Raw genomic sequence first — 17,357 nt, forward strand, 5'->3', positions numbered from 1 at the left:
CTTTGGAAATTTACATTCAAATTAAATGATATTCAACCCCCTTCACCCTTCAGTTCAATTCATTATATCCCAAAGTTCACTCTGGATCTTTTGATGTAATGTGTGGTTTCCACAGGCATCCTTATGGCACAGTCTTCAAAGATCTGCCTTCTTGATTCAGGGTGTTGGAGAGTTTCTTTTCCTGAAATTTCTTCAAAAGATTTTAAACCTTGGATTTTCGGGTAATGATACAATCTCTCCTGAAGATGGTGTTGACCAACACAACATTCTTGGTTTTCTTCATGAAGAAGTCCCCCCCAACATTTTTTTTTAATGGGGTATTTTACTACAAAATTATAGTTCTTCATTTTTACAATTCGCCCCAAACTGTATGAGATGTATCACACTAAAACTTCTAAAGATGTTAAGAGAATCCTTCACACATCATCATCTGATGTGTCACTGCTGCTTGTCTCTGTGTCATTCTCAAAAGTGGATTTGAAAGTGCTGTTTTTCCAGGGTCCAAACTTGAAGTCAAACATTAGGCCATTTTTCAAAATACCATTTTTTCTAAGACCATTCTTCTGTAACTGTTCACTAATAACTTGGAATTCCCTTATCTCATCCTCTGTTAAGGGAGCACATGTTTCATCATTTTCAATGTCTTCCTGCCAACCCATCTCCTTTAATAACCTAAGCTCTGCCTCAAGTGAACTGGAAAGACTATCAGTTTGTGGAAAGGTAGAAGATCGAATGATCTGTTGGGAAATCATGGAGGTACGGCCATTCTCTTGCAAAATTTCATTTTCATCAAAATTTCGGTTTATGTCCCTTTCATGGTGAGTGTTGTTGCTATTATACAAATTAAATGAGTCATCATCCTTCTCTGGCCCCATGAGACTTCCATCTTTGTGTTCCTCCTCCACTCTGTCCCTTTTCAATGCTTTTACAAAGTCTCTCTTCTTATCAGTGCACATCTGGGTCAGTTTGGTTAGATGAGGCTGATTAAGTTTATCCACAGGAGGAGAGGAATTTGAACAATTATACTCCTTAACTGAATTTGTTGATACACTAAAATTCTTGGCAGTTGATTTGAAGGCATTAAAGTTCCTAATGCCATGAGTAGACTCATGAGGGTAAGGAGTTCCAACATTATTTCCTTTAGTTTGGCTTTTCCATTCTGTAGGCTTTGTAGGTGGAACAGCAGGTTTAGGGACTAATCCTTTATAAACACTTGGACCAGTTCCATTTTTAACTGTCTGAGAATTAAGATTTCTTAGTGCAGGGAATCCAGATATCTGTAAATCTTTTGTACTGCCTTTTTTAATGTCCAGCATTCTTGGAGCTCTACATTTAGTATTTAAAGGATATTCCCATACACCTGCAGCTAAAGATTTATTCTGACTTGCCTTTCTCTCATATTCAGGATTTAAAGATGGAAAATCCTCAGCCTCAAATTGTTTGTGTTCTTCCTTGTCTTTTTTCCCAGTTTCATTGTCAGGGACATTGTTTTCATGCAGTCCTTGGCTTTTTCCAGAGTGGAAAGCACTGCTATGAGAACAGGAACTTCCACGATGGTGTCCCCCTCGATGACTTATGTTTTCAGTTCCATTTCTTCCATGTGAACGCCATCTATTTTTTTTTTTCCTTCCAAAGTTTCCTCCATTAGAGCATCCAATACCAGAATCTGAAAAATTGTGTCTTCTATAATTTATATCATGATTCTCTGCCCAGTGCAAGTTTTCAGAATATTTTTGAAAATTCAGTGATGACTTTGTTGATTTTGGTGGAGTAGGAAATTTAAGCCAGGCTGGAGCAAAGTCATACTGTGCCATTTAGGTTTGGTCTCTCTGACTCAGTGAAACAAAGTTTCAACACCTTGTGACAAGCCCAGAAGACAATTCAACTGGAAAAACTCTATATGCAAAGATGATAAATCCTGAAGTCAGAGTCGAAGGAATAATCTTTAAATAATCAAATTACCCTTGTATGCCTCAGATCCTCATCTGTAAAATGTGCTGGAGAAGGAAATGGTAAACTACACCAGTATAAATTCCAACAGGACTGCACAGGAAGGTGTTACTTTTCTCTCTGACGTCTTCACTCTTTCAGTTCATTTTTTTAAAATTTTGAATCTTCTGAAATAATATCCAAGTTCCTTGAAAGTACCTGACTTGTTTATTTTTTAATTATTAAATTGCCTGCAATTCTACTTCCTATCTTTAGGTGGCACTATCCTACTGGTTACTGGCTAGTTAGGGTCTCAGAGCTAGAGGACAGTGTCCTAAATATTAGGAAGAAAAAAATCATGTGGGTGCAGACACACCCTAATTTACTAACCTTTGAATGGAGGGCAGCAAAAGCCTTAACCTGAGGCCAAATTTGGGAGGGAGGAAAAAAAAAGAAAAAAGAAAAGGCTTTTTGCTTAAGGCAACATAAAACACACTTCCTTGTAGGTAAAACTGTCCCTCAGGGTATAACCTGAGTTTTAGTTAAAAGGCTGGAAAGAGTTCTCTCCCTTCCCCTCCCCCCTCAGGGGTAAAAAACCCGGCAGGGAGCCTCTTCACTGGGCTGGCCTAGGAGGGCAAAAGGCAGAGGGAAAAAAATGGTCTGAGGATGCCAAAACCTTGGATGGAGAGCACAGGCTGTGGCCAGGGTACCCTGTTGGGATTTTGCCCTTAGTAGGCCCTGAAACTCTTTGCTGGGTCAAGGGAGCAGCTTTAGAGATCTTGCTACTGATTTCCCCAATGCCCCACCTCCACTTAAGCTAATGCTAAAGCCACCTTGGGGCTCAGAAAGGGCCTTAAAAAACAGACTTTTTTTTTTTAAGGAGAGCAAGATACTCTCTTTTAAAGGGCTAGAAATTACAGAGATTTGGGTTACACCTGGTTTTGGGGTCAAGAAATTAGAGCTTAATTCCCAAAATCTAGCTCTATTCAGAAAAAAAAAACAAACAAACAAAAAAAAAAAAAGCTAAGCTTGTTAACCTCCTCCAATACGTAACCCCTTCTCACCAATCAGCCTTATCACTCACCCAATGAAGTAGTCGGGGAGTCTAAATTGAAGCTGAGCTCCAAGCCAATGATCCAAACCACAATCTCCAGCAAAACTCCTTCAAAGACTCTCCCAAATAAGAAGACTAGAAGACTATCTCCAGCAGACAATCTCTTCAGACTATCTTCTCAAAGACCATCTGCTCTGAGGCAGTTCAGGCTTGCTTTTATGGTGACTTCTTGGCTCCGCCTCTCTTCACAAGGACCAATCAGTTTCCAAATTGTCTAGTACTGCCCAGAGAGCAGAGTCTGTGGGATCAACTTCTCACCTGCTAAAGGTCAATTTCTCATCAAAAAGATTCACACTTTCCTGGTTGAACAGTTTCTGAGGGTGTGAACTCTTGTGTGAACTCTTAAAAAAATTCACAAGTTTCTGACTGATTTAGTTTAAAAAAATGATGGAGCTTTCCAAGTATCTTGCTGGCTTCTCACCTAGCACTAAGTAGGGTGTAAATTCACTAAGTGGTTTCCAAGATCCTCCACCTAGTTCAAGCCTGTGTTGCAATCAAAAGGTAGACACTTCTTCCTGATCTCAAGTCTGGTGATCTATTTACTGCATCACATAATTGTTTTTTCCAGATTTTTTAAAAAAATATTTTGTGTAGCCAAAATCAGAAGGGAAACAACAAATTGGGAAAAAATCTTTATAACGAAAAACTCTGACAGGGGTCTAATTACTCAAATATACAAGGAGTTAAACCAATTGTATAAAAAAATCAAGCCATTCCCCAATTGATAAATGGGCAAGAGACATGAATAGGCAATTTTCAGGTAAAGAAATCAAAAGTATCAATAAGCACATGAGAAAGTGTTCTAAATCTCTAATAATTAGAGAAATGCAAATCAAAACAATGCTGAGGTATCACCTCACACCTAGCAGATTGGCTAAAATGAAAGAAGGGGAGAGTAATGAATGCTGGAGGGGATATGGCAAAACTGGGACATATTGCTGGTGGAGTTGTGAACTGATCCAACCATTCTGGATGGCAATTTGAACTATGCTCAAAGGGCTATAAAAGAATGCCTGCCCTTTGATCCAGCCATACCATTGTTGGGTTTGTACCCCAAAGATATCACAGATAAACAGACTTGTACGAAAATATTTATAACCACGCTTTTTATGGTGGCAAAAAACTGGAAAATGAGGGTATGCCCTTCAATTGGGGAATGGCTTAACAAATTGTGGTATATGCTGGTGATGGAATACTTTTGCTCAATGGAATAATAAACTGGAGGAATTCCATGTGAACTGGAAAGACCTCCGGGAATTGATGCAGAGAGAAAGGAGCAGAGCCAGGAGAATGTTATACACAGAGACCAATACACTGTGGTAAAATAGAATGTAATGAACTTCTGTACTAGCAGCAATGCAATGACCCAGGACAATTCTGAGGGACTTATGGAAAAGAATGATACCCACATTCAGAGGAAGAACTGCAGGAGTGGAAACAGAAGAAAAACAACTGCTCGAACACATGGGTTGAGGCGGACATGATTGGGGATGTGGGCTTGAAACTCACACCAATGCAACTAACAACAATTTGGAAATAGGTCTTGATCAATGACACATGTTAAAACCAGTGGAAATACGCATCAGCCATGGGGGGTTGGGGGGGGAGAAGCTGGGGGAGATGAAGGGGAAAGTAAGAGCATGAATTATGTTAACTTTTCTAAAAAATAAATGTTAATAAATGTTAAAAAAAAATAAAAAGGTTAATTTGGAGGAAAAAAAATATTTTATGGAAAGCACTGTTATATATCACTCTCTCTCCATGAATGACTTACCTCTTGTCATCTGATGGACCTTGATGATTACCTTTTACATCACTTCTAGTGCCTGTCATCATTACCACCCACTTACACCTACTTTGTCATTAACTTTTGAGTTATCTGAAAGAAATATGATCATTTTGAAATTGTAAAGTTATGTGATTTCTAAAATCAAGGTTGCATCATCAAAAATGATATCTACTTCTAAAGAGAGAACTTATGAACTCTGGGTATAAAAAGCATATGTTTTTTGCTTTCTTTATTTTTCTTTTTTATAACATGTATAATATGGAAATATGTTTTGCATGGTTTCACAGGCTTAATTGATAAATTGTTTGCTTTCTCCGTGGGTAAGGGGGAAGCTTTCGGGGAACACCTAGATAAAAATAGGGAGCTGGTAAGTTAGCCAGAAGACTTTAAGGCTCCCTCTTGTGAGGGACATAGAGGGTTGTTGGGTGAATACCTAGATCCCTTAGAGTTAGGAACCCCTTGTTCTGATTCTCAGTTTGCATCCAATCTTATAATAAAAGAGATACTAATTTTATATATCAATTGTCTCCAAGGCATTTGGGCAACTGGCCCAGTGAAAGGAAGTGATTCTGCTTAACTCTCACTAACCAGAGGTTAGAATACCTGAAGATCATGGCTGGGTATTCAGGGGATTCCCAAGTGAAAACTGCTCTATACGCTCTGGGTCTCTCCTCCCCTATATCTTTTTTTTTTTTTTTTACTTCCCACTTTATTTTATTTTATTTTTTTAGAAAAATTTTCCATGGTTACATGATTCATTTTTTCTCTCACCCTCCCACCCCCCAAAGCCTACATGCATTTCCACTGGATTTTACATGTGTCATCAATCAAAACCTATTTCTATATTATTGGTAATTTCACTGGGGTGTTTGAATCCATTACATTTTATTTTACCACAGTGTATCAGTCTCTGTGTACAATGTTCTCCTTGTTCTGCTCCTTTCACTCTGCATCAATTCCTGGAGGTCACTCCAGTTCACATGGAATTCCTACAGTTCTTTATTCCTTTGAGCACAATAGTATTCCATCACCAGCAGATACCACAATTTGTTCAGCCATTCCCCAATCGAAGGGTATATCCTCGTTTTCCGGTTTTTTGCCATTACAAAGAATGCGGTTATAAATATTTTTGTACATGTCTTTTTCTTTATGATCTCTTTGGGGTATAAACTGAGCAGTGGTATGGCTGGATCAAAGGGCAGACAGTCTTTTAAAGCACTTTATGCATAGTTCCAAATTGCCATGCAGAATGGTCAGATCAATGTGAACTGAACTCCACCAGCAATGCATTAATGTCCCAATTTTGCCACATCCCCTCCAACATTCACCACTTTCCTTTGCTGGCATGTTAGCCACTCTGCTCAGAGTTGTTTTGATTTGCATTTCTCTAATTATTAGAGATTTAGAACACTTTCTCATGTGCTTATTGATAGTTTTGATTTCTTTATCTGAAAATTGCCTATTCATGTCCCTTGCCCATTTATAGTTGGGGAATGGCTTGTTTTTTTGAACAATTGATTTTAGCTCCTTATATATTTGAGAAATTAGACCTTTGTCAGATTTTTTTTGTTATAAATGTTTTCACAATTTTTTGATTCCCTTCTAATTTTGGTTGCATTGGTTTTGTTTGTACAAAAACTTTTTAATTTAATGTAATCAAAATTATTTATTTTATATTTTATAATTTTTTCTAACTCTTGCTTGATTTTTAAATCTTTCCTTTCCCAAATATCTGACAAGTATACTATTCTGTATTCACCTAATTTACTTATAGTTTCCTTCTTTATATTCAAGTCATTCAACCATTCTGAATTTATCTTGATTTAGAGTAATCTCTCCCATATTGTTTTCCAATTTTCCCAGCAGTTTTTCTCAAATAGTGGATTTTTGTCCCAAAAGCTGGGCTCTTTGGATTTATCATAGACTGTCTTGCTGACATCACTTACCTCCAGTCTATTCCACTGATCCTTTTGTCTCTTAGCCAGTACCATATTGTTTTGATGACCATTGCTTTATAGTACACTTGCTGGAGTCTTTTTGCTTGTATTCTATTTAAGATTTTTGCATCTATGTTCATTATAGAGATTCTTTCTCTGTTTTTGATCTACCTAGCTTTGGGATCAGTACTGTATTTGTGTCATAAAAGGAATTTGGTAGAATGTCTTTGCTTATTATGTTAAATAATTTGTATAGAATTGGGATTAATTGTTCTTTGAATGTTTGATAGAATTCATTTGTGAATCCATCTGATCCTGGGGATTTTTTCTTAGGGAGTTCTTTGGTGGTTTGTTCAATTTCTTTTTCTGATATGGGATTATTTAAGTATTCTATTTTTTCAGCTTTTAATCTAGGCAATTTATATTTTTGTAAATATTCATCTATATTACCTAGATTGCTATTTTTATTGCCATATAATTGGGCAAAATAGTTTTAATGATTGCCTTAATTTCCTCTTCATTAGCGGTGAGGTCTCCCTTTTCATCTTTGATACTGTTAATTTGGTTTTCTTCTTTCCTTTTTTTAATTAGATTGGCCAGTACTTTGTCAATTTTATTTGTTTTTTCAAAATACCAGCTTCTAATCTTATTTATTAATTCAATAGTTCTTTTACTTTCTATTTTATTAATTTCTCCTTTAATTTTTATGATCTCTAATTTAGTTTTCATCTGGGGATTTTTAATTTTTTTACTTTCTAGTTTTTTTTTATTTTCATGCCCAATTCATTGATCTTTGCCCTCCCTAATTTGTTAATATATGCACTCAATGATATAAATTTCCCCTTGAGTACTGCTTTGGCTGCATTCCACAGATTTTGGTAGGATGTCTCATCATTGTCATTCTCTTCTATGAAATTGTTAATTGTTTCTATGATTTGTTCTTTAATTAATTGATTTTGGAGAATCATATTATTTAGTTTCCAATTATTTTTTTATTTGCCTATCCATGTACCCTTACTAATTATTATTTTTATTGCATTATGATCTGAAAAGGTTGCATTTATTATTTCTGCTTTTTTGCATTTGTTTGCCATGTTTCTAGGTCCTAGTACATGGTCAATCTTTATAGATGTACCATGTGCTGCTGAAAAGAAGGTGCGTTCCTTTTTGTCCCTATTTATTTTTCTCCACATGTCTGTTAACTCTAATTTTTCTAGGATTTCATTCACCTCTCTTACCTCTTTCTTATTTATTTTTTGGTTTGATTTATCTAGATCTGATAGGGGAAGGTTCAGGTCTCCTACTAGTATTTTTACTATCTATTTCCTCCTTGAGCTCTGCCAGTTTCTCCTTTAGAAATTTAGATGTTATATACCATTTGGTGCATACATATTAAGTACTGCTATTTCTTCATTGTCTATACCATTTATCAGAATGTAATTACCTTCCCTATCTCTTTTAACCAGATCTATTTTTACTTTGGCTTTGTCAGATATCAAGATCGCAACTCCTGCCTTTTTTTCTCAGTTGAAGCCCAATAGATTTTGCTCCAGTTTTTTATTTTTACTCTATCTACTTGCCTCATGTGTGTTTCCTGTTGACAACATATGGTAGGATTTTGGTTTCTAATCCACTCTGCTATTTGCTCCCGTTTTATGGTCAAGTTCATGCCATTCATATTCAGAGTTATAATTATCAACTGTGTATTCCCCAACATTTTGATTCCCTGTCCTTGTCCTGCCCTTTCTTCTTCCACTCTTTCCTTCTATACCAGTGTTTTGTTTTTAATCAGTCTCCCTAGTCCCCTCCCTTATTGTACTTCCCTTTCTTCCCCCTCCCTTCTTATTCCCCTCTTATTATTCTTTAGGGTCTTTTTAAGCTACTCCTCTCTGCCCTCTCCCTCCCTAGTATTGCTTCCCTCCCCACCAGTCCATTTGTTACCCTTCTACTTTTCTATAGGGCGAGAATCAATTTTCTGCCCCAATGGATCTGATTGTTCTTACCTCTTTAAGTTACTTTCAATGCACTTAAGAATTAATTATTTCCTCTCTCCAACCTCTTTACCCTTCCAGTGTATTGGTCTTCTCCCCTGTTGCCCCCACAGGCTTCTTTATGGAATTTAAATTTACTCCATTTTGTCTCTTTTCCCATTTCTCTTAATATTATCTTCTTTTTTTTTACCTCTAGTTTTACATATATATCTTGACATTTCATCCTATACAGTTTGTCACTGTTCCTTCTAAGTATACTTCTTCTAACTACCCTGATGATAATAATTTTTAAGAGTTACCAATATCATCTTTTGGGGCCCCTTAAAGAAAAGGTTATGTTTTTTTGTTTTTTGTTTTTCCCCCTCTCTTAATTACCTTTTGGTGATTCTCTTGACTTCTGTGTTAGGGCAGCAAATTCTCTGTTTAAGAAATTTTAAACCATAGATGCCCTGACTACTTTTCCCTGTAATCACGTCAGGGTATGACTTTGGGAAACTTAAACCAACCTTCTGACATTTCTTTGTTGGCTTCAGAAGGGGTCCCAACCCTTAGGTATCTTTTGATCTTTCTATTTGAAAATCAAGATTTCTGTTCAGTGCTGGTCTTTTCTCCATGAATATCATGTAATTTTGCTAATGGGTCAGATAGAACACTTGGTTGGGAATTTATCTTATAGAATGGTTTAATCGCAAATTACAAAATTGTGTTTGCAGTGGAATTATAATCTGGAGATATATATAGTCTGGAGATTTATAGCAATTGGCCGATATTTTTCTAAAATTTTGAGAAAACTATCATATTCCCTATCTCCATGTAATTCCAAAATGCAATCAATTTCTTAATCACTAGCGAGAGATTTTATAACAATGAATTTAGCTTCTAGGAGAGGCTCTAAGTAAGATTTTATGATATGGTAAACTTTATTATTGCAACAGCAGATGAGAAATAATTTACCCCTTGTCAACTTGAAATTTGGAGACCCTAAGTCTGCCCTTGTCCCCTGAGAATTTACTTATCTTTTAGGCTAAGGCTAAAACATATCCAAATCTAATAATTTGTATGTGTGAGAAAGGAATTCCCCTCCTTTTGTTTTAATTTAATCAATGAAGGACCTGGAGGTCCTTTCAGAGAAAGAAAGAAACCAACAAAACAGGAAATAGATCCCACAAGCACTGCCCCCTGGGCAGCGCTAGGCAAATTAAGGAACTATGATTGGTTCCTGAGATGTGATGTGGGAGAGCTAGTGGGTGGAGAAAAGGGCTTATAAAGGCCAGACCTTTATAAGGGGCTGGGAAACACTTTTTGTGCTGGCGACACTTGCTGAAGAGACTCTTGAGGACTTCTGACTGGAGACTGGAACCTGAAGGCTGACTCTCATGCTTTTCTGGCTGAAGATTGGGAACTGTTATAGGTAATTTATGATTTATAGAGAGGCTTAAGTAGTGAATAAGTAAAAGGCAGACCAACCTGGCTGGCTGAGAACATTCTAAGTCCTGTACTCCCTAGCCCTTGTGGATTATTTTGCTGAGACCAAAAGGGTTCCTGAGTTTAAACTGTACCTGTAAGTCATTGAGGACAGATTGGGTGAGATTCCCAAAGCCCCTGTCACATTCATCTAAGCCATTGCTGGTTGTCTATTAGGTAGTTTAAGATTAGCCAACTCAGCTACCACCATTCTTTGGCAGTTGTTACCCTTAGAAGTTAGAAACGCCTCTCCCTCCAATCCCATCCTTACCAGACCATTAAACTTAACTTTGTTACAACTTCCTCATCATCCTCTTCCTCAACCATCAAGAATCCACAGAGATTTTAACTGTATCTCTGGCTGTTGTGAAAGTTCCCAATCTGTTTCTCATTTCCCCTTGAAGATTCATTAGTTTTATTTGTTACCCCTTTTCCCCAGTGAGGTCTGTGTGCCTCACAGGGTGTTTCCTTGTGTTTTCAGTTTCTTCCCTGTCAGTTGTCAGTTATCCAGGTTCCATTCTTTAAGATCCTTATTGGTGGTGAGCCTCATTTCATTGGAAAGGCACTTAGGGTGGTAGGCTAAGCAACTCTCAACCTCTTTCCTACATTTCCTTCTCTTTACTATCTCTATTTTGATTAAACTAAAGTGTTAAAGCTACTAACTGTAAAAAGGAATTCTTTGTTCTCTTTGTCTATTCTGAGTTTACACTTGTGAAAAGGGAATCCTTTATTCTCTTTGCTTAGTTGGAGTTGACACTTTGGTTAACATTAACTTAAGTACCCCTACTTAGTACCTCACTAGACTGAAGACAGAATTAACTCTCCTTTGTCTACCTTTTAAATTGAATCAACAAAAGATTGAACACCCTATTTAGTGCTAGGTGAGAAGCCAGCAAGGTACATGGAGAGCTCCACCCTTTTTTTAAAACTCTTTTAAGAGTTCACACAAGAGTTCATACCCTCAGAAACTGTTCAGTTAGGAAACTGTGAACCTTTTTGATGAGAAATTGACATTCAGAAGGTGAGAAGTCGATCCCACAGACACTTCTCCCTGGGCAGTGCTAGACAACTTGGAAACTGTAATTGGCCCCTGTGAAGAGGGGAGGAGACAAGAAGTCACCATAAAAGCAAGCCTGAACTCCCTCAGAAAAGGTAGTCTTTGAGAAGATAGTCTGAAGAGATTGTCTGCTGGAGATAGTCTTCTGACTGGGGAGAGTCTTTGAGGGAGCTTTGCTGGAGACTGTGGTTTGGATCCTTGGCTTGGAGCTCAGCTTCAGCTTAGACTCTGACTCTTGGACTACTTCCTTGGGCGAGTAAAAGACTGACTCCCTTGTAGTTTCCTAAGAGATTAGCTTCCATCTTGGTGGAGGCCTCAAGTGGTTACTCACTACAGGCCCTCCTGGCTGAGGACTAGTATAGTTATTCTCTCTAACCTTTCACATTTCTCTACTTTATTGTTTCCCCTCTATTTTTGTAAATAAACTTCTGACTTGAGATATAATAATTTCAGTGACCACATTATTTCATATAATTTAAGTCCAACCATTAAATTTAACCTTTACACTCCTTGGTATCAAAGATTACAATGACTTCTTCAGGACCATGCTTCATCTCATTGTATGAGGGACAGCCTGGTGTAATAGTAGTAGTCCTTCATATTTATATAGTGCCTTAAAATCAGCAAAATATTTTATGCACATTTTCTCCACTGTGAGGCAGAGTGGCATAGTTAATTGAGTACTGGACCTAAATTCAAAACTTGATTTCAAAAACTTCCTCTAACACTTATTGTATAACCATGAACAAGTCACTTAACTGTTCTATAATTTCCTCATCTGTAAAATGAGGGAGTTGGATTAGGTAACTTCTTTGATGCCTTTCAACACAAAATCTATGAATATATGATCATCTCTAAGCCTCAGTTACCTCATGTAGGAAATGAGAAGGTTCAACAAGATGGTCTTTAAGATCCCTTTTGGCTCTAGATCTACAACTCTCTTTGGTCATTCAGTTAGTTAGACTAGAATGTGAAACCAACTCAATCATCTATCAGGTATAGGGCTTAATGAAAATCAGTTATCCTCACTGAGTCCCAGGTTCACCTGTTAAATGCAGGTAATAATTATTACAGAGTTATTGTAAGGAGAAAATGAGATAAAGTACATAAAACTCTTCACAAATCTCAAAGAACTATGAGGGTCAGTTGTTATTATTTTAGGGCCAATTTTCTCATTTGCTTTCAGTGTGCAGTTTCTCCTAAGCTAGGGGGCACATTTCTGAACTGAAGACACCCTACAGTGAAAAGCATTTGAAAATTATTTAGAAAATATATCATTTGTAAAAAGGATAGTTTCATGGTATTAAGCCTTGGAAAACTTTCCATGGAGGGATACCACCTGGACTGATCACCTCTAATCTCCTTAAAAGTACCAATCAAGTGCCACCTCTTTCTCTAAAGCTTTCCTTAATTCCCTCCAGGTCATATGTGATCTCTTCTGAGCTTTTTATATCAATTTTTTTTAATGTGCTTACCCTATTTGACTTTGTGTTATTATTATTTGTGGCTATGTCTTGTTCCTTAATAGGTTGTCAGTTCAAAAGACTAATCCTAAAATCATCACAATCTTACAATGACTTGTGAGCAGTTGACTTAATTTGGGAGAATAGTCAGTCAATCAATCAACATTTATTATCTACCATGCATCAGATACTGTGCTAAGCACTAGAAGCAGTCCTGATCCTTGAGCAACAAGGATTAGATTTTCTTATTATATGCTATCCAAGAATATATAAAGTCCTTCTCCAATGCTGTGACATTTGATTCTTTCAAGGTAATGCTAACTAACACTGGCAATTCCTGTATTGGAGTGTATATTGTCTGAGCCTACTTAGGTGCAGAGAAGTTCACTGTAAAAGGCTGGCCTCTGAGGTGTGACTTTTCCAGCCAGAGAAAATAATTAAATACTAACTTTTAAAATTTTTTAAATTCAAAATAGATTTAAATAAATTATTTTTAAACAATTCATTAAAGTAGAGTGGCTATGCCATCTGCTTTAGTAGAATGATTACCAACAAACACCCAAGAGAACACTCATGTTCTGAAATACTGAAGCATGCTGTTAAAAGGACCCAGTGTTGAACAGGACAATACAGTGTGGTTTTGTGGCCAAAGAACTTCAACCAATGTTAGGTCATACCTGACAAAATCCTGGCTCTGCTATTTACAACCATGTGACTGAATAAATCACTTAACTTCTCTGAGACCCATTTTTCTTGTCAGCAAAACAGAGATAACAATATCTTCGATATCTACATCCTAGGATGAAATCAAGGCTTAGATTAGATGGAAAAAAGCATTTTGAAAATCTTCAAATGCTAAAATCAATATGCTGTACTTTGCTTCTACAACTGATAGTCTAAGCAGGGGAAAAGGGGGAAAAAAGTTCACATTTGCTGATAGCATTTCCTTTTGACAAGCCCTGCAGGAAATTATATGAGATTATTCTGATGATTAACAACCTAATCAATCAATATGTGTTGACTGAGTGCCTGCTTTACCTTAGACAAAAATCAAGGCCTTGGAGAGCATTCTGTTGCTTTACTAAAGGAGGCTAGACTGCAGATTTCCTCTGGGCTCCTAAGGAATATATAGGAGTGAGGAAAGTATGTGTGCATGTGTGTGTGTGTGTGTGTGTGTGGTGTATGAGGATTTATGGGTGGCATGTCCCTGGCACTGTCGTCACCCAAAGGCCCAACAAGGTAGAGTAAATGGGGGCTTTGCTGTGACCTCAGGCATTCAGGTATACTCTGTCCTCTTCATGGTGAGTTATCATGTCAATGACACACAGTTCTGCTTAGGTAAGTGCTTCTGGGTCTCAGCTTCCTCATCTATAAAACTAAGTGTAAAAGAATTTTTTATTCTCTTTGTCTACTTTGAGCTAACACTTCGTTAGCTATCAAGTAAGAAAATTCACAAGTCACTTGTTAAAATGAGAACTCAAGCACCCCTACTTAACACTAAGTAAGACTGTTCACAAGTCACTAAAGTGGGTTTTGACTCAGAAACTTGTGAATCCTATGATAAAAGTTAATACCTTCAGAAGCCTATGATAAAAGGTTGACACCTACAGAGGTGAGAAGTGGATCCCACAGACACTGCCCCCCTGAGCAGTGCTAGGCAATTTGGAAGCTGTGATTGGCCCCAGTGAAGAGGGAAAGGGACAAGAAATCACTATAAAAGCCCTGAACTTCTTCAGCTAGAAGGAGTCTTCTGCAAGCAGTCATCATCAACTGGTAACCTGCTTCTTGGAGGTAACTTGGGACTTGAACTGCTTCTGGGGTGAGTAGCTGGCCTTCCTTTCCTGGTGTCTGGAGAGATTAGTTTCATAGAGACTTTCTCTTCCTGAAGGAGGTCATGTGGGTGGAACTCCAGGTCCTCTGGTCAAGGGTTAACAAGGCCTGCCAGGCTAAGGCCAGCACTGGAGTATGATTTAGTGTGATAGGGTAGACATCTTCCCTCTTTTTGTATTTTTCTACTTTCACTCTTTCTACCCTTCTTGTAATAAAAGCTATTAAAAGTCATTTCAACTTGAGCTATAATATTTTTAAATCGGCAACCACAAGATTATTTTAGAATCCTCACATATTTAATCAAATCCTTAATTTAATTCCTTACAAAAGGGTTAAACTAGATAAGCTTTTAAGGTCTCTATCAAACTCTAAATCTCATGATCTTTCTCTACCTCATACTAAGCAACGCAATCACACTAAATATGCAGATTCTATTTAATTTTAAACCCTAGTCAGGGTCAATCATGTCTTTTGAGGAAGCTATCTTGCAATATTGAAATTCTACAGGTCTACTGTGAAGATTTTTGTGGAAATAGAAGGGACATATATGTTTTGTTTCACCCTCTTCTTACCTGTTCCCAAACATTCATTTTCTAATTATAATGACTTATAGGATCACAGATTCAAACATAGCAGACACCCAGACCCTCTTTGGAGGTGATTTGGCACTCTTTCAATAACTACTTGGATGTGAACTGGATAGAAATATCAGATTCTGGGGAAGGGTTTAAGGGGAACTAGGGACCTAGCTAGTCACTTTCAGGAATGAGGAGTTGCTACCTCTCAGGGAAAACTTGTCTAATGTTAAATGGTGGGGATTAGAGAATGAATTGACTGGGGGGAGGTGGGGGAGGAGGAGGGGAGAGACAGAGACAGAGACAGAGAGAGACAGAGAGACAGAGACAGAGAGAGAGACTCTCACCCACAGGCCACTGTGTGGAAGCTGCTGGCAGAAAGGCTATGCCTCTCCCCACCTGACAGGCTTTGCTGGACTAGGCCTGTCAGTTGTCTCCTTTTAATAGCTACCCAGGCAGGGAACCACTGAGAAGTTGTGTGTGTAATCAACTTCTCTAGCTCCTCAACCTGGGGTTGGATGAATATTGATAAGGGCTATTGGTGCTCTGATTGAATAGCGATGTGGATATGACTGCATGATTATCTCCCCTTCCCAAGGGCTTTAGATGTATTCACCACTCAGGAAAAGTACTTTGTAACAAATAACTATATTTGGTTCAAGCTTAATAGGGTTAGGAACAAGGGAAAGGATGGAGGATTTGGGAACCTTATTGCTAATAGACTAAATAAATGATCAAGGCTTTAGAGATTGCTAGATCAGGTAGAGACTGGAGATTCTTCACCCTCTCACTAACTCTGGCTTGACTTGACCAAAGCCAAGCCAAAGATTAGGGAAGGCTATTGATGATCTTGGATGACAGTAGTGTTCTCTCACAGCTCTATCAATGATGGTTGTAATAGCTCTCTAGCTCTCTCAAGCAAGGCAGATCAATTGCAGGTACAGGCCTACCCTCTTTCTTGACCTCCCACCTCCCAAGACTGCTCCAGAACTGAGCCATTTTGTGCTGTGCATGATGGGTATTTATAGGGTTGGCTCCAACAGACTTTTGGCCCCGGCTCACGGCACCTGGGTACATTCCGAGGTCTCCAACTGACGGTCTTGTCACTCAAAGTAGTGTCCATTTTGTCTTAGAAATTCATTACAACACTAATTAAATTACATGGAAATTGTGAAATCATACAACCAGTTAGTTGCCTGTAGAGACTCAGACCCTAGCCCCAAACTCACCCCTTTATACCTATTTCCTTAGTAGCAGACAACAACCCTAAGCCTACCCTTTTGCAGCTATGTCTTCAGTCATTACCTTTTTGGTGGAAACTTGGCAGGGAAAGCTTCAGCATAAACGAAGAGCTTCTTCCTTCTCAGCCTTCACAAGACTGAAGTAATCCTGTACAAAACTGAGGCTTCAAAATTGGAGGGAGGAGGGAAGTCTTGGGTAGAAGAAGTATTTACTCACCTAAACTCAGATGCAATTGAGACTTACCTTTAAAGAACAATGTTGGAGCTGACATTGCTTTGTTTTATCTTAAGACTGAGTCTCCCTATCTTGCCCAAACTAGAGTGCAGCAGTCATTCAAGTACAGGATCCCACTGATCAGCAGGTGAGCTTTGACCAGCCATTTGTGACCTGGACTGGCTCATCCCTTTCCCCTCTAACACATCCCAGCAAAGGTACCCCATATTAGTGCCAGACTTGGGTGTGTTTATCCAATTGACTTACCCTACCACAGCTCAAAACTTCCAAGGTTTGTGGATAACAGTGTCAGCTTCACCAGGACCAGGGACTGGCAGCAGGCAGAGCCACCATGCCTGGTCTCATCCCCTTATTTTAGAGGTGAAGGAATTAAGACTTGTAAAAAGTAAACAATTCATTCAACATAATGTGGCTGGTGACTAAGCTTCCCACTAGAAGCCCTTACCTCCAGTTTGGGCCTATATTCTTCCTACTCTCCCACAGCTGCCTCCTAGATTTCATCTAGGATAATACTTTCCACACTTTCTCTCACATAAGTCATCAGTAGGCACAAGATTGATGGAAGCAACACTTTTACCCATGATTTTACTCTCCCAGTGCTCGATTCTAAGGTTTCCTGATTCACTCAGCAAACATTTTAAGTACTTACAAATGTGTACAGCCACTGTGCTACGTGCTTTCTACCCTTTTGGAAATACCAACATGGGTCCTACAGTCAGTCTAGTAAAGGGT

At 38.2% G+C, this 17,357-nt stretch overlaps 1 protein-coding gene across 1 annotated transcript; it reads right to left on the reverse strand.

The window, feature by feature from the left end:
• Window positions 1-416: 416 nt before the first annotated feature.
• On the reverse strand, window positions 417-1,814 carry LOC123233438 (vasculin-like). Its single transcript, XM_044659548.1, has one exon. It carries the CDS (start codon window positions 1,812-1,814, stop codon window positions 417-419), a length of 1,398 nt encoding a protein of 465 aa, XP_044515483.1.
• Between the last annotated feature and the right edge of the window lie 15,543 nt (window positions 1,815-17,357).

This window comes from Gracilinanus agilis, chromosome 2, assembly GCF_016433145.1.
Source record: "Gracilinanus agilis isolate LMUSP501 chromosome 2, AgileGrace, whole genome shotgun sequence".
NCBI classification, from domain to species: domain Eukaryota; kingdom Metazoa; phylum Chordata; class Mammalia; order Didelphimorphia; family Didelphidae; genus Gracilinanus; species Gracilinanus agilis.

Coding starts and splice junctions, on each gene's coding strand:
- LOC123233438 (XM_044659548.1), bottom strand. CDS start 1,814: ATGGCACAGTATGACTTTGCTCCAGCCTGGCTTAAATTTCCTACTCCA.